This window comes from Bombina bombina, chromosome 3 (assembly GCF_027579735.1).
Source record: "Bombina bombina isolate aBomBom1 chromosome 3, aBomBom1.pri, whole genome shotgun sequence".
In the NCBI taxonomy this organism is placed as follows: Eukaryota; Metazoa; Chordata; class Amphibia; order Anura; family Bombinatoridae; genus Bombina; species Bombina bombina.
This window is the reverse complement of record NC_069501.1, coordinates 307,420,094-307,445,798: the sequence shown is the minus strand read 5'-3', so window position 1 is coordinate 307,445,798 and position 25,705 is coordinate 307,420,094. Positions and strand designations below refer to the sequence as shown.

At 35.5% G+C, this 25,705-nt stretch overlaps 1 protein-coding gene across 4 annotated transcripts in view; it reads left to right on the top strand.

Annotated features, from left to right (window-relative positions):
- Positions 1-25,705, top strand: part of MAP7D2 (MAP7 domain containing 2) — a 492,885-nt gene that overhangs the window by 356,763 nt on the left and 110,417 nt on the right. For all 4 annotated transcript variants that reach the window (XM_053706406.1, XM_053706403.1, XM_053706404.1 and 1 more), the window contains one exon: positions 1,544-1,671. In XM_053706406.1, the coding sequence (XP_053562381.1) occupies positions 1,544-1,671 (128 nt within the window). The remainder of the gene's footprint in view (positions 1-1,543; positions 1,672-25,705) is intronic.

Genomic DNA, 25,705 nt, shown 5'->3' with positions numbered 1-25,705 from the left:
TAGTCTGATCCCGCCTCACAAGGTCAGTCCGGACCCAAAATATCAGGCAATTCTCCTCTGAACAAGGGGAAACGGCAATCCCCAGGTGATCGTTTCAGCCTCCTTTGGATCTCGTCAGTGAGGTGCAGGCATAACCCTCTGAGCACATTGAGCAAGGAGTTGTCTGGTTTCCCCCATCACCCTTAAGGAGACTTTCTCCAGGGTCATAATACTCATACATGCAAAAAGAGAAGCAGTCTGCCAGGAACGAACAACAGCTCAGTGACTTGTTCTTTGCCCCATTACCTGCGGGGAGTGCCTTCTTTTTTCCCAATTTTGCTTTTCACAGAGGAAAACTTTCCTGAATTATATCAATCTGATCCTGCCTAAAAAGGTCAGTCCGGCCCTGAAATACCAGGTAATTCTCCTCTGAATAAGGAAAACTGATACCCCCCAGATGATTGTTTCGGCCTCCTTTGGGCCTCTTCAGTGAGGTGCAGCCATAATTGGGCAAGGAGCCAACATTTGGTGTTCCCATCACCATTAGGGAGACTTTCCCCCAGGGTCATTATACAAATACATAGAGAAAGAGAAGCTGGACTAACCTTGTTAGACGGGATCAGACTGATATACTTAAAGGGACAGTCTACACCAGAATTTTTATTGTTTCAAAAGATAGATAATCCCGTTATTACCAATCCCCTAGTTTTTCACAACCAACACAGTTCTATAAATACACTTTTTACCTCTGTGATTACCTTGTATCTAATCCTCTGCAAACTGCCCCCTTATTTCAGTTCTTTTGACAGACATCCATGTTAGCCAATCAGAGCTGGCTCACCTGAACTCCACGTGCATGAGCACAGTGTTATCTATATGACACACATGAACTAACACCCTCTAGTGGTGAAAAACTGTCAAACTGCTTTGAGAGGATGCAGCCTTCAAGGGCTTAGAAATTTGCATATGAACCTCCTAGATTTAGCTTTCAACTAAGAATACCAAGAAAACAAAGCAAAATTGGTGATAAAAGTAAATTTGAAAATAGTTTAAAATTACATTCTCTATCTGAATCATGAAAGTTTATTTTGGACTAGACTGTCCCTTTAAGGAAAGTTTTCCCCTGTGAAAAGCGCAATGAATGTGTAGACCTGTGTTTAAGGGTATCAAATGATCTTAACTGATAGCCTTGCAGCCAGGAACAGTGCAAGTTGACAGCTAAGCACACATACTTGTCAAAGTGATTGTTGTTTGCAAACCACCACCTATTTACTAATCTATGGTTCATTGACTCTGTGTTATCATTATGTATCAAGTGTCAGCAAACTTTCCAGGTACTTGATACAATACTGGAGTGTACAATAATAAAATGCCGTAACAAATTATATCCCATTAAAATCATTGTCTGTGTTTGAGAAGTGTTTGTTGCTCTTGCTATAAATAATTAGTTCTGAGACAAATAAAATGTATGTGCAGTTACATGTTCATAGAGACAGACATAGACTTTAGATATGTTGTGATTGCCTTGATATATTTTATTTAAATAGTGGTGTCTATTTTCTAGAACGAAAAGCTGAAGAAAGAAAAACGAGCATCAACTCCTGTTCAAACAAGTTCTACAAGTTCTTCTCTTCGTAAATCTGAGAATCCTGCGAGTATAGCAAAGAGGTCTTCTTCTCCAGCAACACCTAGGTATGACCAGTTAACAGAATTTAATTGTTCAGTTTAGGTGCACTCTCACAAACAGTCCTTCATATGCCAGGGTGCTAGAATAATGGTAAGATATGGCAAGCAGGAGACAGCACTCTCTGGTCTTAATAATGGATAAAGTAGATTTATTTAGTACAAAACTAAATAAATCTACTTAATCCATTATTAAGACCAGAGAGTGTTGTCTCCTGCTTGCTATATATATATATATATATATATATATAAATAAATATATATATATATATATATATATATATATATATATATATATATATATATTTTGTGTGTGTATGTGCATGTATTTATATGTGTGCATTTTATGTACATATGTGTGCGTGTATATCTGTAAGTAAATAGGTAGCTAGATATTTACTTTCCATAAGGCAGGGATAGTCCACAACGATATTCCTTACTGTTGGGAAATACTACACCTGGCCACCAGGAGGAGGCAAAGACACCCCAGCCAAAGGCTTAAATGTCCCTCCCACTTCCCCATCCCCATGGAGATGCAGGGAAAGTTTTTCTGCAAAGCGATCCAGACTGTCTATCTAACAGCTCCTGGGCAATCAGTGTTAACGAGTTCCCTGTCAGAACACCGCGGCAAGGCTGTCACACTTGAGAAGCTGTATCTGTTCCACAGAATAGATCCTGGAGGGTAAGTCCGCTTTTTTTTACTATTTAGCAGGGACTCCTATTATTAGGGTCACAGTGTGACTCCTCTTAACTTTAATAGGATCAAGGGTTAAAGGGACAGTCAAGTCCAAAAAACTTTCATGATTCAAATAGGGCATGTCATTTTAAACAACTTTCCAATTTACTTTTATTAATATCTTGGTATTCTTAGTTTAAAGCTAAACCTAGGAGGTTTATGTGCTAATTTCTTAGACCTTAAAGGCCGCCTCTTCTCTCAATGCATTTTGACAGTTTTCACCACTAGAGGGTGTTAGTTCATGTGTGTCATATAGATAACATTGAGCTCATGCACATACATTTACCGTGGAGTGAGCACTGATTGGCTAAATTGCAAGTCTGTCAAAAGAACTGAAATAAGGGGGCAGTCTGCAGAGGCTTAGATACAAGGTAATTACAGAGGTAAAACGTGTATTATTATAACTGTGTTGGTTATGCAAAACTGGGGAATGGGTAATTAAGAGATTATCTATCTTTTAAAACAACAACAATTCTGGTGTTGACTGTCCTTTTAATATCTCTTTGATTTCAGAGATTAATTTGGAACAGTTTCCAATCAGATTTAGTCAGTATGTCTGTTTTCCGAGGATGAGTTAACCTCTGTAGCGTCAGAGGGTGAGCTCTCGGAGTCGGAGACTTCATATACCTAACCCCCTCCTTCTGAGAAGGTTTTGTCTACATTAGAGGTTCCAGTAGCAGCACTTCCAGAGGAACCCAAGATTCCTAAGTTAGACAGGGTTTATGAGGACAGAAAGGTTCCACAAACTTTTCTTGTCCCAGTTCGCATGGCGAATTTTATTAGTAGTGAATGGCAAAGAATTGGAACTCCTTTTTCCCCTATGCCAACATTTAAAAAGTTATTCCCGGTCCCTGATTCTCAGTTGGAATTGTGGGGTGCCATTTTGATGCTAGCCAAACATACCACTATCCCTCTGGAAGATAGTTCTTGCTTAATGGGAGCCCAAGGACAAGAAGTTTTAAAGAAGAATGTTCCGACACACACACAGGTTTTTTGTTTCAACCGGCGGTGGCAGTTGCCTCTGTGGCTGGGGTTGCCACTTACTGGTGTGACTCTCTGTAAGAGCTTATCGAGGTGGAATCTCCCGTCAAGGATATTCAGGAGAGGATTAAGGCTCTAATAATTGCTATTCCTTTTATCTGCAATGTGAATATGCAGATTATACATCTGAACGCAAAGGCTTCAGGTTTTGCGATTCTAGCTTGCAGAGCTCTGTGGTTGAAATCTTGGTCTGCGGATATAGTTTCTAAATCCAGACTCCTTTCCCTACCTTTCAAGGGGAAAGTTTTGTTTGGTCCAGGTCTGGACTCTATCATTTCTACTGTTATCGGAGGAAAGGGTGCTTTCCTTCTGCAAGATAAGAAAAACAGAACTAAGGGACGGCAGTCATCTACTTTTCATTCCTTTCGTTTGGACAAGTCCCAGAGAACTCAATCGTCCTCCAAGCCTTAGCGACTCAAGAGTACCTGGAAGCCTGCTTAGTCCTGGAATAAGTCCAAGCAGATTAAGAAGCCCGCAGATAACAAATCTGCATGAAGGGGCAGCCCCCGATTGGGGATTGGATTGAGTAGGGGACAGACGCTTGGTTTCAGGATGTTCAGGACCATTGTATACTTGAGGTTATATCTCAAGGGTACAGGATAGGATTCAAATCTCATCCGCCCAGGGGCAGATTCCTCCTCTACAGACTGTCTACAAGACCAGAGAAGAGGACAGCCTTTTTAGATTGTGTGAGGTATCTATCCTCCTTAGTAATAGTCCCGGTACCTGCATCAGAAAGAGCTCTGGGGTTTTATTCAAATGTCTTCGTAGTTCCCAAAAAAGAGGGAGCTTATTGTCCAATTCTGGACTTTAAGTGCCTGAACAAATTTCTAAGTGTCCCCTCCTTCAGATGATCAGATCGATCCTTCCCCTTATTCAGGAAGGACAATTTATGACTACCATCGATCTGAAGGATGCATACCTGCATGTTCTGATCGACAAGGATCATTTTTCAGTTCCTACAGTTTGCTTTTCTGGATCAGCACTTCCAGTTCATTGCACTTTCGTTTGGCTTAGCTACTGCACCCAGGATATTTACAAAGGTCCTAGGTGCTCTTATGGTGGTGGCCAGAACTCAAGGAATTGCAGTAGCTCCGTACCTGGACGATATCTTGGCAGGGCCGGATTGGGCAGCCGGGATACCGGGAAGAATCCCGGTGGGCCGCTTGCCGACAGCTCAGCTGGGCTGGTAGGCCTGGCCCTGGCTGCTGCTGCTGTCTGTGTATAAATATGTTTGCAATTGCACTGCAGCTTTGTCAATGCTGAGTTTGCAATATAATTGCGGTCCTGTTATACTGACTAACTCAGACAGTGTAGTAAAAAATGTTTTATTAAACTACTTTAACCCCCTCGCGCTGCCGGCACCCCGCTGCTTTTGCAAGTTAAACCGGCCGGCGCTGCGGCCGCTGGTGCCTGTGTTACTTAACCCTGGCTAAGACCTTAGTCAGTGTCACCTTACTAAACCAGCCAGGAGCCAGCCTGCCGCAGTGCCATCTGAGATCTCTACAGTGACTGAGTCTGTGTCTGTCTCAGTGACAGTCTCACAGTCACAGGCTCAGTACTGTACTGTCTCAAACAGTATGTCACTCTCACAGGCAGGCCAGCGGAGGAGGACTCAGGAGTCAGGAGGATTCAGGTCAGGATTAGGGATCCTCATATACGGGCCGGTCAGGAGGTGGGGCGGGCCGCGGGCCGGCGGCTGTGATTGATGTCATCATGACAAGTAAGTTGACTCACCACACCATGTGACAGAGGGAGCGGGAGCCTCAGCCTGGTAGGCTGCACGCAATTGTTTTACAGCGTGTGCTGCTGCTGGAAGCGTGTGGTGCTGCAGTGACAGGTAATGCTGGAGTCCAGTATTAGTAACTACATGCCATCTGGGGCACAGCCTCTTCTTTATTAACACAGTATTACCACTAGATAACAGCGCAAGGAGTAATGGAAGTTGTAGTTCTAGCCTAAAATGTAATGCAGACACTTTCTTCTTTTTTACAGAAGTGCGCTCTCATACTTCTCCTCCTTCTGCACTTATTTGCAATACCTGACAGAGCTGCGAGAGAATTCTGCTGTAAAAAGATATATAGTGTGTGTATAGTATTAAGTGCCTATTAGACTAGAACGAGCAGCAGATTTTTGTTAATTGTCCGTTTTGGAGTGTGTGCTGGCTGTCACTTGAAGTTCAGCAGCTCAAACAGTGGCATTAGTCAGGTAAAGAGAGAGTGAAAAATAAAAGTTATAGCGATCGCAAATCACAACCCTAACACCCACACATCTGGTACTGCAGAGAGGATAACAATGAGAGCAACCTGCTGTAATAAACATGTCTGGGTGGTTATGATTTGTGATCACTTTAACTTTGAAGGTGCCGTGTTTTCTTATGTCTTGTCTGCAATCCCCTTCCCCCTCCTTCTTTCTGGCTGAGAGAGCCTTGCTGAATGAAAGAGAGGTAAGAGGAGTCAGAGGTTATCTCTTCTTAACCTGGGCAAGTGTGGTCATCCTCCCTCTCTGCAGAGTTGTACAGTTTAGTTAACCCATTTGTTCCCTATTATTTGTGTCTTGTGTGTAAAATGTACTTCCTAATCATACTCATTGATGTGTTTAGTTTAGGTACACACAAACACCTTAAACATATACCACATATATATATATATATATATATATATATATATATATATCTCAAAATCACAAACGTATTGCATTAAGCAATGATACTTTTTTATTGGACTAACTATACATTTATAATATATACTTAGTCCAATAAAAAAAAGTATCATTGCTCAATGCAATACTTTTGTGATTTGAATATATATATATATATATATATATATATATATATATATATATATATATATATATATAAATATACATATATATATATATATATATATATGTATATATATATATATATATATATATATATATATATCTCAAAGACCAAGTTTGCAGGTGTCAGTGCAGCTTCTGGCATGAGGGAGGCCATATTTACAAAGGCTTTTGTAAGGAATGTTTAATCATTTTTTGCCACCATAGTTTAAACAAGTCATCCCTGAAGGGGACCTCTGGGTCATTAATTGCAGCCATGTTTTAGCACTGAAGGGCTCTGGGAGGTTTACGTGAGGGAGGGGAGCACTGCAGCATTATTTCTGGCAAGTTTCAGAATTTGTATGGGCTGGGCTGAAGGGGGCGTGGCTGGACTGGAGGGGCGTGACTGGACTGGAGGGGGCGTGGCTGGGCCGGTCTATACAAATTTCCAGGGCCGGTCTGAGTTCCCAGTCCGGCCCTGTATCTTGGTACAGACACCATCTTTTCGTCTGGCAAAGGTACACTCAGAATTTCTTACGAGTCTTCTTCAGTCTCATGGATGGAAGATAAACTTGTAAAAGAGTTTTCTTACTCCAAATACCAGAGTGAATTTCCTGGGTACGGTTCTAGGATCTATCTAACAGATCAAAGATGTCACAAGCTGACATCGGCGTGCCTTGCCCTCTTTTGGTGGCTTTGTCACGATCATCTGTCTCGAGGAATGTGCTTCTTGAGACTGTCCTGGGAGATTGTGACTATGGATGCCAGCCTTTTAGGCTGTGGAGCATTTTGGGGTGCCAGGAAGGCACAAGGTTTAGTGTTTATAGCGATATTCTGACCACTAATACCCTTTCTTTAGGTGCACCTATTATCTTTCCTTACGGGAAGCACTTGTTTTAGAATATTTTGTAACTGCAGGCAATCTTTAATGCACTGAAGGCTTAGCTCCTTCTAGGTTCATCCCAGTTTATCAGATTCCAATCAGACAATATAATGACGGTTGCTTACATCAACCATCAGGGAGGAACAAGAAATTCCTTAGCAATGAGAGAAGTGTCTACAATCCTAGAATGGGCAGAAACCCACAGTTGTGTGCTGTCAGCAATCCACATTCCGGGTGTGGACAACTGGGAAGCAGACTTCCTCAGCAGACAATCTTTTCACCCAGGGGAATGGTCTCTCCACCCCGAGGTGTTTGGAGAGATTTGCAGCAGATGGGGGATGCCGGAGATGGATCTTATGGCCTCTCGTCTCAATGCCAAACTACCCAGGTACGGGTCGAGAGCAAAGGATCCTCAAGCAGAGTTGATAGATGCTCTGGCGGTTCCATGGAGGTTCAGAATCCTATATCTCTTTCCTCCATTCTGGATTGGATGAGACTCTTAAGCGCTTGTGCTTAATTACCCAATAAGGAAAGATAGTCTTACTATGTAGTTGGATTCAATGAGATCTATTTATTTTTAGAATTATAAATACATACAATAAAATTTAAAACAATAGAAATTGATTCTTAAAACAAATCTAACTGGTTGGCCAACCATACAGTGTGAATAAAATGATATAATATGTTTTCCAATCCCTGTTACTTAGTGTGTTATACAAACATATCTGTATATTTGAATTTTTGAATTTTGGTTTAATTGCAGATATTTTTTATGGATTTGATATAGTGGACTTGTGAAGAAGTATGGTATCCACAAAGAATATTCGCAATATTAATTCTTAATTACCATATTTACCATATTCGTTTGTTTAAAGCTGAACATACATAATTAAAATAGCGTCAATGGTATCAACAATATAATTAAAATAGCGTCAATGGTATCAACAATAGTAACAAATAATAAAAGTGAAACAAAAATAAAGTGATACAGTAAAAATCGTATAAGTTATGAAAGATAAAGTCTTTCTGCCGTGATCGTTAGAGTAATTGTTAATTGCTTTTTGTTAAAAGCGCTGTTGTTAAGTCCTCCGTGGGGATAGTATGTGCGGGCGTGCTGCAACACGTTTTTATCTAATTGCTATATATATTGCGATTATAAGTCACTGTTAAGTAGTTTTGGTTATCTGTCCTTCACATTAACTTCCTTAGTTGGTGTAGGTATAATAAATCTTACCCGTTGTTTCTTTTGGGATACTTTGTTTCTGGTCTAGTTTCTTTTTGTACCCAATTCAATCTTTACTGTGATGAATGTGGATCGGAAGCCGGGATAGCCGCTGCCGGTGTTGTAGTGGTTTCAGTATGTCGAGTTGGTTTGTCTCTGCAATTACACACACTTGAAGAAGTAGATGCTGGGGTATTGTGGTAGTGTGCTTTAACCGTTAATCCTTTTGTCAGATGGCTGGGCTTTTTGCCTGGTTCAGGTTTTCAAAACCTCTTGAATTGTTGCGAATGTGTTCTGTTTAGATCCGTACTCTATTTGTTTCAGAGTATCCGATCTGCAGGTGTCCACAGGTTTCTTTAGGCCCAATTATTAGGTAAGGTATTTCAGTTGTTCTTGGCGGTCCTTTGAAAGGAGGACTAGGTGCTTTGAAGGTTGTTCTTGAACGCTTCAGAATATCTTTCAAGCGTATTTGTTGGTCCGTGGTTTGATGTAGTCTTGGCGGTCCACTTCGAAAGTGGACTATGAAAATGTTCAGTGTAGCAAGGAGTAGGCAACGCGTTTCAGCTGATTAATACAGCCTTTATCAAGCATATCCTTGCAGTTGTAAACAGTGGGTTTTTGTATTCTGTGATTTGATTCTATTGGATCCCCTAGGTAGTTGTATCTTTACAATCTGGTGATCCTATTGGTTGTTGTGTCGGTGCTTTTGATTGGTCATTCCTTAGCATGTGACCTATTAATGGTTCAGTTTATCACGGTGATGGGGGAATTTTCACTTATTTGTATCAGATGACCAAGTAAATGCATAAAACGTTATGAAAACTTGTTCCAGTAGTAAACACAAATACGAATGTATTGTTATAATAAAAACATAAATAACTTTTTGTACGTCAGAGAATCTGTCCTTACAGGGTTTGTGAGTCAGTATAAGGTTTTTGGTATATGCCAATTTGAATATTTATTATGTTCTATTTAGTCCTTTAGTGCAAGAATTCATATTTTATTGTTGGTTCAATTCTAGGGTTGGTAAATTAGAGGTTTAGTCATTTGTTTTGATGATGCAATTTAATATAACAGTGGAATGGGAAATTTCAATTTTGCGTGTTCTTGTTTGATCTTTAGTAATCGTTTGTTAAAAAGCAGTTTTTTTATTAATAATCGTTATTTCCATTATTATTGCTTTGGTGCAAGTATATGAAACATGCATTATTGGTTCTGGAATTTTTATTCCTATTTTTGTAATTTATTTATTTTTAGTGTTCGTTCTTTTATAATCTTTTGTTGAAGAGCAGGTTAATCTTTTGGTATTCATCATTTCAATTGTATTGGTTCAAGGATATAAAACATCCATTATTAATAGTTGTGTATCAATCTGTTGGGTTTCTCTTCCGAATTTGGAGTGTTTGTTCTCTTTTAGCCTTTGTTGAAAGAGGGTATCATAAAACGATTTCTTAAAATTTGGTGAAATTTTGAATTGTTTATGAAGTGTTGTTATCAGATGCATTATTATTGGTTCTGGAATTTTTATTCCTATTTTTGTAATTTATTTATTTTTAGTGTTCGTTCTTTTATAATCTTTTGTTGAAGAGCAGGTTAATCTTTTGGTATTCATCATTTCAATTGTGTTGGTTCAAGGATATAGAACATCCATTATTATTAGTTGTGTATCAACCTGTTGGGTTTCTCTTCCGAATTTGGAGTGTTTGTTCTTTTTTAGCCTTTGTTGAAGGAGTGTGTCATAAAACGATTTTTTAAAATTTTTGGTGAAATTTTGAATTGTTTATGAAGTATTGTTATCAGATTGGGTTTTTGGTAAAACATGCATTATTATTGGTTCTGGAATTTTTATTCCTATTTTTGTAATTTATTTATTTTTAGTGTTTGTTCTTTTATAATCTTTTGTTGAAGAGCAGGTTAATCTTTTGGTATTCATCATTTCAATTGTATTGGTTCAAGGATATAGAACATCCATTATTATTAGTTGTGTATCAACCTGTTGGGTTTCTCTTCCGAATTTGGAGTGGTTGTTCTCTTTTAGCCTTTGTTGAAGGATTGTATTATAAAACGATTTTTTTAAATTTTTGGTGAAATTTTGAATTGTTTATGAAGTGTTGTTATCAGATTGGGTTTTTGGTGTTGGCATGCAGGATTTTTTGTGGTTCAAGTATTCAAGAAACAGTTTAGACTGAAGTCTATATTCAGACCTTTTGGTCTTAAGGTTTGCATTTCGAAGATCCATTTTGCTTCTTTTTTAAGTAGGTTGTTTGCCTGGTTACCACCTCTTATATTTTGTTTAATTTTTTGTATAGCTGTGTAGTTGAAATATTTTAGATTGCTGTTATTGCAAGTTCTGAAGTGTTTGGGAACTGGCAGGTCTTTATTTCTTTCTAGTTCCGATTTTTCTATTGATAATATGTGTTCCCTTATTCGTTCTTTTATCATCCTTTCCGTTTCACCTATATATTGTTTGTCACATTTTGTGCATGTTATAAGATATATTATGTTTGTGTCTGTACATCTTATAGTCTCTTTTATTTTATATTCCTTGTTTGTGATGCTGGATTTGAATGATTTAGCTTTTTTTGCATGTCTGCATGCTTTGCAGAAACCGCAGGGATAAAATCCCTGTAATGTTTCACCTTGAACTCCTTTTTGGATTTTCGGTTTGTTATGTTTTATGGTTGGAGCTAGTGAACTTTTTAGGTTTTTGGCCTTTTTGTAAATGAATTTTGGGTTTTGTGGTAATTTCTCTCCTAAGTGTGGATCTTGTTGTAGTATTTTCCAGTGTGATTTGATAATTTTTTCTATTTCACCTCTATCCTCACTGTACTCTGTGATGAAAGGGATGAACCATTCTTTAGATTCTTCTATAGTGTTAGTTTTATCTTTGGGTTTATATTTGAGTATGTCCTTTCTGTTGGTTTTTTGTACTTGAAGTCTTTCCACTTCTATTTCTTCCTCTGTGTATCCTCTTTCTATGAATTTCTCTTTAAGTCTCTTTGATTGGATTTCAAAATCTGTGTCTTTTTTACAGTTTCTTTTGAGTCTAAGGAACTGACCCTTTGGTATATTTTGTTTCCACCGCTTGAGGTGACCACTTGTTTCGTGTATGAAGTTGTTTGCATCGACCTCTTTGAAATAGGTTTTTGTGAGAAGCTCGTTATTTTCTATGCTAATTTCTAGGTCTAGATAATGTATTTTCTCTGTACTGTAGTCTGCAGTGAATTTTAGATTAAGTTGATTGTTGTTCATATGTTCTAAGCAGGTATTTAAATCTTGTGTTGTGCCTTTCCAGACAAAGAAGAGATCATCAATAAATCTTTTATACATGATGAAATTATTTTTGAAGGGGCTCTCTTGTAGGAATTGTGTTTCCCATATTCCCATGAACAGATTTGCGTAACTAGGGGCAAATTTAGTGCCCATAGCTGTTCCGCAAATCTGTTCATAGTATGTGTTTTCGTACATAAAAAAGTTATGGGTTAGAATAAATTCTATACAATCTATTATGAATTCTCGTTGTTCTTTTAACATAGTTGGGTCATTTCTTAAATATTTATTGATGGCATGGAGGCCATCTTCGTGTCTAATGGAGGTATACAGTGCCTGAACATCGCATGTCACTAGTATATATTCATCAGTCCATTTGAAATTATCTAACATTATTAATAGGTTTGTTGAGTCTCTTAAATATGAGTCTAAGTTTATGACGTATTTTTGAAGATATTTGTCGATATAGGCTGATAAATTTGACGTTAGTGAGTCAATCCCTGAAATAATTGGTCTGCCTGGTGGGTTAGTAAGTGATTTGTGGATTTTTGGAAGGACGTATATGACTGGAATAATAGGGTGGTTAGGGAGAAGGTAGTTGTGTTCTTTCTCATTAAGAATACCTATATTAGATGCTTTATCCAGAAGGTGTTTTAGAAATACTTTGTAAATGATGGTTGGATTACACCGTAATTTTTTGTAGGTGTTCACATCTTGTATAAGTGAATGTACCATTTCTTTGTATTTGTTTGTATCTAAGATGACTATCCCTCCTCCCTTATCCGCTGGCTTTATTGTGATTTCGTTGTTTTCTTCTAGTTCTTTTATAAGGTTTTTTTGTTTTAGTGTGATGTTATGTTTTATTTTCTTTTGTGCGATGTTGCTTATATCTTCTAAAATCAGTTTCTCAAAGGTTTCTATGTAGTTGCCTTTTTCATGTTTAGGATAAAAGTTTGATTTTTCTTTTAGCCCTGAGTGTATGAAGTTGTCTGTTTGGGTGTTTGTGATGTCATTAGTTATTTCTCTTTCGAGAGAGGTCTTCTGGAAATATTTTTTGAGGGTTAATTTCCTAATAAATTTGCTGGCGTCTATATATGTTTCAAATTTATTTAGTTTTCTTGTTGGTGCAAAAGAGAGGCCTTTATTCAAGATTTCTATTTGGGATGTATTTAGAGTGACTTTGCTAAGATTAAAGATGCCATTTTGCTTTATCTCATTCTTTTCGCTTGTTGGTTTTGGTATTGGGGCTCTCCTCTTTCTCCTCTCTGTTCCCCTCCCTCTGTTACCTCTTCTTCTGAATGGTTTCTTTTTCTTCTGGTATTTGGGTGTGGTCCTACCTCTAAAAAATGTTGTTCAGTAGTTACAGCGGAGTGTTCACCTTTTGTGATAGTATTTCCATTTTCTAAAGGGGCATATCTGTTGTATGTGGGCACTGTCCAATTCTCTTTTTCAGTCCTGTTATTTTTATTTTTGTTGTTCCAACCATGGTTGTGAGTTGTGTTGGTTGTATACTCTTGGTTTCTATTGTAGTAATTGTGGTTTTTGTATTGTTCTCTGTAATAAGTAGGTTGGTGTAAATATTCTGTTCTATTTTCTCTGGAGTAGTCTGTTTCTTTCTTATTTCTCTGGTAGTAATTTTGGTGGTTGTGCTGTTTATGGTTGTATCCTGTTGTTTGCCAAGCGGGTCTGAAATTTTGTTCTCTTGTAGAGAAAGTTTCTTGGTTCCTTTTAAAAGTGTTATATGAGTTGTGGTTATATGGTTTATAGTTGATCTCTCTTTCATTGTAATTTTGATATCTGTTGTTTTGTGTCCTGTAGTCTCTGTAATCGCTATTATTATTGGTGGGATATTCATTTTTAGATGTATCACTATGTTGAGTGTCCTTAAATCTGTATTGTTGTTTTTCTGTAAGGGGCGGTTTATTTATCCCTGATGGGAGGTCAGTTTTGTGTTCTACTGTGGTTTTCATAGTGTCTCTTCTCCAACTGTGGCTTGTGTATTTATTTGAATCAGGGTTTTTTAGATGTGTGTCATAGTCCTCTCTGTCTCTTTCAAATTTATTTAGTTTGATTTTAATCAGTTCATCCTTGGTTTCCCTCATTAATTTCTTAAGTTGTTCTTCCTTTCTTTTGTATTCGTCTAGATCTTTAAATATTTGGAGTTTACTCTCTATTTCATTGATTTCATTTCCTAACTTTATTAGAATCTCTTCTCTATGTTCTTTAATTAATTGCATTAGTTTAGCAGATGCCTCATCTAGGATCTCAGCCCATTTCTTTTTAAATTCTTCAGATTCTGTTTTGAATGTGCATTCCTTTTTTATACGTAGTCCCCTAGGTATTCTTTTAGCGCTTAAATACTCATTAAGAAAGATGCACTCAGTTTTGTGTCTAATTTCCAGAATAAGCTTTTTTTCTAATAAATTCATAAATTCTCTAATTTTTTCTTTATCGCTGTTATTGACTATAGTTGGTATTGTATGATTTGTTTTGTCAAAGATGTTGTGTATATTGTCATATATAGTTGATCTGAGTTCAAAGATATCGGTTCTGTCTGTTTTATCATTTTCTTTTCTAAGAGATATAGGGTTTTCAGGTATTTCTGTTGTGTGTAACATTGTGCTGTTATTTTCCATCACTGCTGCAAGGTTTATTATAGAGATTATTTAAGGTGTATTGGTGTGTTGGGTTAATAAACTATGCGCTGTGGGGGTAAAAGCTAGGGAGTCTCGAAGAAGTAATCTCACAAACTTCAAAGTGGGGGTAAAATCTGGATTGGATGAGACTCTTAAGCGCTTGTGCTTAATTACCCAATAAGGAAAGATAGTCTTACTATGTAGTTGGATTCAATGAGATCTATTTATTTTTAGAATTATAAATACATACAATAAAATTTAAAACAATAGAAATTGATTCTTAAAACAAATCTAACTGGTTGGCCAACCATACAGTGTGAATAAAATGATATAATATGTTTTCCAATCCCTGTTACTTAGTGTGTTATACAAACATATCTGTATATTTGAATTTTTGAATTTTGGTTTAATTGCAGATATTTTTTATGGATTTGATATAGTGGACTTGTGAAGAAGTATGGTATCCACAAAGAATATTCGCAATATTAATTCTTAATTACCATATTTACCATATTCGTTTGTTTAAAGCTGAACATACATAATTAAAATAGCGTCAATGGTATCAACAATATAATTAAAATAGCGTCAATGGTATCAACAATAGTAACAAATAATAAAAGTGAAACAAAAATAAAGTGATACAGTAAAAATCGTATAAGTTATGAAAGATAAAGTCTTTCTGCCGTGATCGTTAGAGTAATTGTTAATTGCTTTTTGTTAAAAGCGCTGTTGTTAAGTCCTCCGTGGGGATAGTATGTGCGGGCGTGCTGCAACACGTTTTTATCTAATTGCTATATATATTGCGATTATAAGTCACTGTTAAGTAGTTTTGGTTATCTGTCCTTCACATTAACTTCCTTAGTTGGTGTAGGTATAATAAATCTTACCCGTTGTTTCTTTTGGGATACTTTGTTTCTGGTCTAGTTTCTTTTTGTACCCAATTCAATCTTTACTGTGATGAATGTGGATCGGAAGCCGGGATAGCCGCTGCCGGTGTTGTAGTGGTTTCAGTATGTCGAGTTGGTTTGTCTCTGCAATTACACACACTTGAAGAAGTAGATGCTGGGGTATTGTGGTAGTGTGCTTTAACCGTTAATCCTTTTGTCAGATGGCTGGGCTTTTTGCCTGGTTCAGGTTTTCAAAACCTCTTGAATTGTTGCGAATGTGTTCTGTTTAGATCCGTACTCTATTTGTTTCAGAGTATCCGATCTGCAGGTGTCCACAGGTTTCTTTAGGCCCAATTATTAGGTAAGGTATTTCAGTTGTTCTTGGCGGTCCTTTGAAAGGAGGACTAGGTGCTTTGAAGGTTGTTCTTGAACGCTTCAGAATATCTTTCAAGCGTATTTGTTGGTCCGTGGTTTGATGTAGTCTTGGCGGTCCACTTCGAAAGTGGACTATGAAAATGTTCAGTGTAGCAAGGAGTAGGCAACGCGTTTCAGCTGATTAATACAGCCTTTATCAAGCATATCCTTGCAGTTGTAAACAGTGGGTTTTTGTATTCTGTGATTTGATTCTATTGGATCCCCTAGGTAGTTGTATCTTTACAATCTGGTGATCCTATTGGTTGTTGTGTCGGTGCTTTTGATTGGTCATTCCTTAGCATGTGACCTATTAATGGTTCAGTTTATCACGGTGATGGGGGAATTTTCACTTATTTGTATCAGATGACCAAGTAAATGCATAAAACGTTATGAAAACTTGTTCCAGTAGTAAACACAAATACGAATGTATTGTTATAATAAAAACATAAATAACTTTTTGTACGTCAGAGAATCTGTCCTTACAGGGTTTGTGAGTCAGTATAAGGTTTTTGGTATATGCCAATTTGAATATTTATTATGTTCTATTTAGTCCTTTAGTGCAAGAATTCATATTTTATTGTTGGTTCAATTCTAGGGTTGGTAAATTAGAGGTTTAGTCATTTGTTTTGATGATGCAATTTAATATAACAGTGGAATGGGAAATTTCAATTTTGCGTGTTCTTGTTTGATCTTTAGTAATCGTTTGTTAAAAAGCAGTTTTTTTATTAATAATCGTTATTTCCATTATTATTGCTTTGGTGCAAGTATATGAAACATGCATTATTGGTTCTGGAATTTTTATTCCTATTTTTGTAATTTATTTATTTTTAGTGTTCGTTCTTTTATAATCTTTTGTTGAAGAGCAGGTTAATCTTTTGGTATTCATCATTTCAATTGTATTGGTTCAAGGATATAAAACATCCATTATTAATAGTTGTGTATCAATCTGTTGGGTTTCTCTTCCGAATTTGGAGTGTTTGTTCTCTTTTAGCCTTTGTTGAAAGAGGGTATCATAAAACGATTTCTTAAAATTTGGTGAAATTTTGAATTGTTTATGAAGTGTTGTTATCAGATGCATTATTATTGGTTCTGGAATTTTTATTCCTATTTTTGTAATTTATTTATTTTTAGTGTTCGTTCTTTTATAATCTTTTGTTGAAGAGCAGGTTAATCTTTTGGTATTCATCATTTCAATTGTGTTGGTTCAAGGATATAGAACATCCATTATTATTAGTTGTGTATCAACCTGTTGGGTTTCTCTTCCGAATTTGGAGTGTTTGTTCTTTTTTAGCCTTTGTTGAAGGAGTGTGTCATAAAACGATTTTTTAAAATTTTTGGTGAAATTTTGAATTGTTTATGAAGTATTGTTATCAGATTGGGTTTTTGGTAAAACATGCATTATTATTGGTTCTGGAATTTTTATTCCTATTTTTGTAATTTATTTATTTTTAGTGTTTGTTCTTTTATAATCTTTTGTTGAAGAGCAGGTTAATCTTTTGGTATTCATCATTTCAATTGTATTGGTTCAAGGATATAGAACATCCATTATTATTAGTTGTGTATCAACCTGTTGGGTTTCTCTTCCGAATTTGGAGTGGTTGTTCTCTTTTAGCCTTTGTTGAAGGATTGTATTATAAAACGATTTTTTTAAATTTTTGGTGAAATTTTGAATTGTTTATGAAGTGTTGTTATCAGATTGGGTTTTTGGTGTTGGCATGCAGGATTTTTTGTGGTTCAAGTATTCAAGAAACAGTTTAGACTGAAGTCTATATTCAGACCTTTTGGTCTTAAGGTTTGCATTTCGAAGATCCATTTTGCTTCTTTTTTAAGTAGGTTGTTTGCCTGGTTACCACCTCTTATATTTTGTTTAATTTTTTGTATAGCTGTGTAGTTGAAATATTTTAGATTGCTGTTATTGCAAGTTCTGAAGTGTTTGGGAACTGGCAGGTCTTTATTTCTTTCTAGTTCCGATTTTTCTATTGATAATATGTGTTCCCTTATTCGTTCTTTTATCATCCTTTCCGTTTCACCTATATATTGTTTGTCACATTTTGTGCATGTTATAAGATATATTATGTTTGTGTCTGTACATCTTATAGTCTCTTTTATTTTATATTCCTTGTTTGTGATGCTGGATTTGAATGATTTAGCTTTTTTTGCATGTCTGCATGCTTTGCAGAAACCGCAGGGATAAAATCCCTGTAATGTTTCACCTTGAACTCCTTTTTGGATTTTCGGTTTGTTATGTTTTATGGTTGGAGCTAGTGAACTTTTTAGGTTTTTGGCCTTTTTGTAAATGAATTTTGGGTTTTGTGGTAATTTCTCTCCTAAGTGTGGATCTTGTTGTAGTATTTTCCAGTGTGATTTGATAATTTTTTCTATTTCACCTCTATCCTCACTGTACTCTGTGATGAAAGGGATGAACCATTCTTTAGATTCTTCTATAGTGTTAGTTTTATCTTTGGGTTTATATTTGAGTATGTCCTTTCTGTTGGTTTTTTGTACTTGAAGTCTTTCCACTTCTATTTCTTCCTCTGTGTATCCTCTTTCTATGAATTTCTCTTTAAGTCTCTTTGATTGGATTTCAAAATCTGTGTCTTTTTTACAGTTTCTTTTGAGTCTAAGGAACTGACCCTTTGGTATATTTTGTTTCCACCGCTTGAGGTGACCACTTGTTTCGTGTATGAAGTTGTTTGCATCGACCTCTTTGAAATAGGTTTTTGTGAGAAGCTCGTTATTTTCTATGCTAATTTCTAGGTCTAGATAATGTATTTTCTCTGTACTGTAGTCTGCAGTGAATTTTAGATTAAGTTGATTGTTGTTCATATGTTCTAAGCAGGTATTTAAATCTTGTGTTGTGCCTTTCCAGACAAAGAAGAGATCATCAATAAATCTTTTATACATGATGAAATTATTTTTGAAGGGGCTCTCTTGTAGGAATTGTGTTTCCCATATTCCCATGAACAGATTTGCGTAACTAGGGGCAAATTTAGTGCCCATAGCTGTTCCGCAAATCTGTTCATAGTATGTGTTTTCGTACATAAAAAAGTTATGGGTTAGAATAAATTCTATACAATCTATTATGAATTCTCGTTGTTCTTTTAACATAGTTGGGTCATTTCTTAAATATTTATTGATGGCATGGAGGCCATCTTCGTGTCTAATGGAGGTATACAGTGCCTGAACATCGCATGTCACTAGTATATATTCATCAGTCCATTTGAAATTATCTAACATTATTAATAGGTTTGTTGAGTCTCTTAAATATGAGTCTAAGTTTATGACGTATTTTTGAAGATATTTGTCGATATAGGCTGATAAATTTGACGTTAGTGAGTCAATCCCTGAAATAATTGGTCTGCCTGGTGGGTTAGTAAGTGATTTGTGGATTTTTGGAAGGACGTATATGACTGGAATAATAGGGTGGTTAGGGAGAAGGTAGTTGTGTTCTTTCTCATTAAGAATACCTATATTAGATGCTTTATCCAGAAGGTGTTTTAGAAATACTTTGTAAATGATGGTTGGATTACACCGTAATTTTTTGTAGGTGTTCACATCTTGTATAAGTGAATGTACCATTTCTTTGTATTTGTTTGTATCTAAGATGACTATCCCTCCTCCCTTATCCGCTGGCTTTATTGTGATTTCGTTGTTTTCTTCTAGTTCTTTTATAAGGTTTTTTTGTTTTAGTGTGATGTTATGTTTTATTTTCTTTTGTGCGATGTTGCTTATATCTTCTAAAATCAGTTTCTCAAAGGTTTCTATGTAGTTGCCTTTTTCATGTTTAGGATAAAAGTTTGATTTTTCTTTTAGCCCTGAGTGTATGAAGTTGTTAAAAATAACAGGACTGAAAAAGAGAATTGGACAGTGCCCACATACAACAGATATGCCCCTTTAGAAAATGGAAATACTATCACAAAAGGTGAACACTCCGCTGTAACTACTGAACAACATTTTTTAGAGGTAGGACCACACCCAAATACCAGAAGAAAAAGAAACCATTCAGAAGAAGAGGTAACAGAGGGAGGGGAACAGAGAGGAGAAAGAGGAGAGCCCCAATACCAAAACCAACAAGCGAAAAGAATGAGATAAAGCAAAATGGCATCTTTAATCTTAGCAAAGTCACTCTAAATACATCCCAAATAGAAATCTTGAATAAAGGCCTCTCTTTTGCACCAACAAGAAAACTAAATATATTTGAAACATATATAGACGCCAGCAAATTTATTAGGAAATTAACCCTCAAAAAATATTCCCAGAAGACCTCTCTCGAAAGAGAAATAACTAATGACATCACAAACACCCAAACAGACAACTTCATACACTCAGGGCTAAAAGAAAAATCAAACTTTTATCCTAAACATGAAAAAGGCAACTACATAGAAACCTTTGAGAAACTGATTTTAGAAGATATAAGCAACATCGCACAAAAGAAAATAAAACATAACATCACACTAAAACAAAAAAACCTTATAAAAGAACTAGAAGAAAACAACGAAATCACAATAAAGCCAGCGGATAAGGGAGGAGGGATAGTCATCTTAGATACAAACAAATACAAAGAAATGGTACATTCACTTATACAAGATGTGAACACCTACAAAAAATTACGGTGTAATCCAACCATCATTTACAAAGTATTTCTAAAACACCTTCTGGATAAAGCATCTAATATAGGTATTCTTAATGAGAAAGAACACAACTACCTTCTCCCTAACCACCCTATTATTCCAGTCATATACGTCCTTCCAAAAATCCACAAATCACTTACTAACCCACCAGGCAGACCAATTATTTCAGGGATTGACTCACTAACGTCAAATTTATCAGCCTATATCGACAAATATCTTCAAAAATACGTCATAAACTTAGACTCATATTTAAGAGACTCAACAAACCTATTAATAATGTTAGATAATTTCAAATGGACTGATGAATATATACTAGTGACATGCGATGTTCAGGCACTGTATACCTCCATTAGACACGAAGATGGCCTCCATGCCATCAATAAATATTTAAGAAATGACCCAACTATGTTAAAAGAACAACGAGAATTCATAATAGATTGTATAGAATTTATTCTAACCCATAACTTTTTTATGTACGAAAACACATACTATGAACAGATTTGCGGAACAGCTATGGGCACTAAATTTGCCCCTAGTTACGCAAATCTGTTCATGGGAATATGGGAAACACAATTCCTACAAGAGAGCCCCTTCAAAAATAATTTCATCATGTATAAAAGATTTATTGATGATCTCTTCTTTGTCTGGAAAGGCACAACACAAGATTTAAATACCTGCTTAGAACATATGAACAACAATCAACTTAATCTAAAATTCACTGCAGACTACAGTACAGAGAAAATACATTATCTAGACCTAGAAATTAGCATAGAAAATAACGAGCTTCTCACAAAAACCTATTTCAAAGAGGTCGATGCAAACAACTTCATACACGAAACAAGTGGTCACCTCAAGCGGTGGAAACAAAATATACCAAAGGGTCAGTTCCTTAGACTCAAAAGAAACTGTAAAAAAGACACAGATTTTGAAATCCAATCAAAGAGACTTAAAGAGAAATTCATAGAAAGAGGATACACAGAGGAAGAAATAGAAGTGGAAAGACTTCAAGTACAAAAAACCAACAGAAAGGACATACTCAAATATAAACCCAAAGATAAAACTAACACTATAGAAGAATCTAAAGAATGGTTCATCCCTTTCATCACAGAGTACAGTGAGGATAGAGGTGAAATAGAAAAAATTATCAAATCACACTGGAAAATACTACAACAAGATCCACACTTAGGAGAGAAATTACCACAAAACCCAAAATTCATTTACAAAAAGGCCAAAAACCTAAAAAGTTCACTAGCTCCAACCATAAAACATAACAAACCGAAAATCCAAAAAGGAGTTCAAGGTGAAACATTACAGGGATTTTATCCCTGCGGTTTCTGCAAAGCATGCAGACATGCAAAAAAAGCTAAATCATTCAAATCCAGCATCACAAACAAGGAATATAAAATAAAAGAGACTATAAGATGTACAGACACAAACATAATATATCTTATAACATGCACAAAATGTGACAAACAATATATAGGTGAAACGGAAAGGATGATAAAAGAACGAATAAGGGAACACATATTATCAATAGAAAAATCGGAACTAGAAAGAAATAAAGACCTGCCAGTTCCCAAACACTTCAGAACTTGCAATAACAGCAATCTAAAATATTTCAACTACACAGCTATACAAAAAATTAAACAAAATATAAGAGGTGGTAACCAGGCAAACAACCTACTTAAAAAAGAAGCAAAATGGATCTTCGAAATGCAAACCTTAAGACCAAAAGGTCTGAATATAGACTTCAGTCTAAACTGTTTCTTGAATACTTGAACCACAAAAAATCCTGCATGCCAACACCAAAAACCCAATCTGATAACAACACTTCATAAACAATTCAAAATTTCACCAAAAATTTAAAAAAATCGTTTTATAATACAATCCTTCAACAAAGGCTAAAAGAGAACAACCACTCCAAATTCGGAAGAGAAACCCAACAGGTTGATACACAACTAATAATAATGGATGTTCTATATCCTTGAACCAATACAATTGAAATGATGAATACCAAAAGATTAACCTGCTCTTCAACAAAAGATTATAAAAGAACAAACACTAAAAATAAATAAATTACAAAAATAGGAATAAAAATTCCAGAACCAATAATAATGCATGTTTTACCAAAAACCCAATCTGATAACAATACTTCATAAACAATTCAAAATTTCACCAAAAATTTTAAAAAATCGTTTTATGACACACTCCTTCAACAAAGGCTAAAAAAGAACAAACACTCCAAATTCGGAAGAGAAACCCAACAGGTTGATACACAACTAATAATAATGGATGTTCTATATCCTTGAACCAACACAATTGAAATGATGAATACCAAAAGATTAACCTGCTCTTCAACAAAAGATTATAAAAGAACGAACACTAAAAATAAATAAATTACAAAAATAGGAATAAAAATTCCAGAACCAATAATAATGCATCTGATAACAACACTTCATAAACAATTCAAAATTTCACCAAATTTTAAGAAATCGTTTTATGATACCCTCTTTCAACAAAGGCTAAAAGAGAACAAACACTCCAAATTCGGAAGAGAAACCCAACAGATTGATACACAACTATTAATAATGGATGTTTTATATCCTTGAACCAATACAATTGAAATGATGAATACCAAAAGATTAACCTGCTCTTCAACAAAAGATTATAAAAGAACGAACACTAAAAATAAATAAATTACAAAAATAGGAATAAAAATTCCAGAACCAATAATGCATGTTTCATATACTTGCACCAAAGCAATAATAATGGAAATAACGATTATTAATAAAAAAACTGCTTTTTAACATACGATTACTAAAGATCAAACAAGAACACGCAAAATTGAAATTTCCCATTCCACTGTTATATTAAATTGCATCATCAAAACAAATGACTAAACCTCTAATTTACCAACCCTAGAATTGAACCAACAATAAAATATGAATTCTTGCACTAAAGGACTAAATAGAACATAATAAATATTCAAATTGGCATATACCAAAAACCTTATACTGACTCACAAACCCTGTAAGGACAGATTCTCTGACGTACAAAAAGTTATTTATGTTTTTATTATAACAATACATTCGTATTTGTGTTTACTACTGGAACAAGTTTTCATAACGTTTTATGCATTTACTTGGTCATCTGATACAAATAAGTGAAAATTCCCCCATCACCGTGATAAACTGAACCATTAATAGGTCACATGCTAAGGAATGACCAATCAAAAGCACCGACACAACAACCAATAGGATCACCAGATTGTAAAGATACAACTACCTAGGGGATCCAATAGAATCAAATCACAGAATACAAAAACCCACTGTTTACAACTGCAAGGATATGCTTGATAAAGGCTGTATTAATCAGCTGAAACGCGTTGCCTACTCCTTGCTACACTGAACATTTTCATAGTCCACTTTCGAAGTGGACCGCCAAGACTACATCAAACCACGGACCAACAAATACGCTTGAAAGATATTCTGAAGCGTTCAAGAACAACCTTCAAAGCACCTAGTCCTCCTTTCAAAGGACCGCCAAGAACAACTGAAATACCTTACCTAATAATTGGGCCTAAAGAAACCTGTGGACACCTGCAGATCGGATACTCTGAAACAAATAGAGTACGGATCTAAACAGAACACATTCGCAACAATTCAAGAGGTTTTGAAAACCTGAACCAGGCAAAAAGCCCAGCCATCTGACAAAAGGATTAACGGTTAAAGCACACTACCACAATACCCCAGCATCTACTTCTTCAAGTGTGTGTAATTGCAGAGACAAACCAACTCGACATACTGAAACCACTACAACACCGGCAGCGGCTATCCCGGCTTCCGATCCACATTCATCACAGTAAAGATTGAATTGGGTACAAAAAGAAACTAGACCAGAAACAAAGTATCCCAAAAGAAACAACGGGTAAGATTTATTATACCTACACCAACTAAGGAAGTTAATGTGAAGGACAGATAACCAAAACTACTTAACAGTGACTTATAATCGCAATATATATAGCAATTAGATAAAAACGTGTTGCAGCACGCCCGCACATACTATCCCCACGGAGGACTTAACAACAGCGCTTTTAACAAAAAGCAATTAACAATTACTCTAACGATCACGGCAGAAAGACTTTATCTTTCATAACTTATACGATTTTTACTGTATCACTTTATTTTTGTTTCACTTTTATTATTTGTTACTATTGTTGATACCATTGACGCTATTTTAATTATATTGTTGATACCATTGACGCTATTTTAATTATGTATGTTCAGCTTTAAACAAACGAATATGGTAAATATGGTAATTAAGAATTAATATTGCGAATATTCTTTGTGGATACCATACTTCTTCACAAGTCCACTATATCAAATCCATAAAAAATATCTGCAATTAAACCAAAATTCAAAAATTCAAATATACAGATATGTTTGTATAACACACTAAGTAACAGGGATTGGAAAACATATTATATCATTTTATTCACACTGTATGGTTGGCCAACCAGTTAGATTTGTTTTAAGAATCAATTTCTATTGTTTTAAATTTTATTGTATGTATTTATAATTCTAAAAATAAATAGATCTCATTGAATCCAACTACATAGTAAGACTATCTTTCCTTATTGGGTAATTAAGCACAAGCGCTTAAGAGTCTCATCCAATCCAGATTTTACCCCCACTTTGAAGTTTGTGAGATTACTTCTTCGAGACTCCCTAGCTTTTACCCCCACAGCGCATAGTTTATTAACCCAACACACCAATACACCTTAAATAATCTCTATAATAAACCTTGCAGCAGTGATGGAAAATAACAGCACAATGTTACACACAACAGAAATACCTGAAAACCCTATATCTCTTAGAAAAGAAAATGATAAAACAGACAGAACCGATATCTTTGAACTCAGATCAACTATATATGACAATATACACAACATCTTTGACAAAACAAATCATACAATACCAACTATAGTCAATAACAGCGATAAAGAAAAAATTAGAGAATTTATGAATTTATTAGAAAAAAAGCTTATTCTGGAAATTAGACACAAAACTGAGTGCATCTTTCTTAATGAGTATTTAAGCGCTAAAAGAATACCTAGGGGACTACGTATAAAAAAGGAATGCACATTCAAAACAGAATCTGAAGAATTTAAAAAGAAATGGGCTGAGATCCTAGATGAGGCATCTGCTAAACTAATGCAATTAATTAAAGAACATAGAGAAGAGATTCTAATAAAGTTAGGAAATGAAATCAATGAAATAGAGAGTAAACTCCAAATATTTAAAGATCTAGACGAATACAAAAGAAAGGAAGAACAACTTAAGAAATTAATGAGGGAAACCAAGGATGAACTGATTAAAATCAAACTAAATAAATTTGAAAGAGACAGAGAGGACTATGACACACATCTAAAAAACCCTGATTCAAATAAATACACAAGCCACAGTTGGAGAAGAGACACTATGAAAACCACAGTAGAACACAAAACTGACCTCCCATCAGG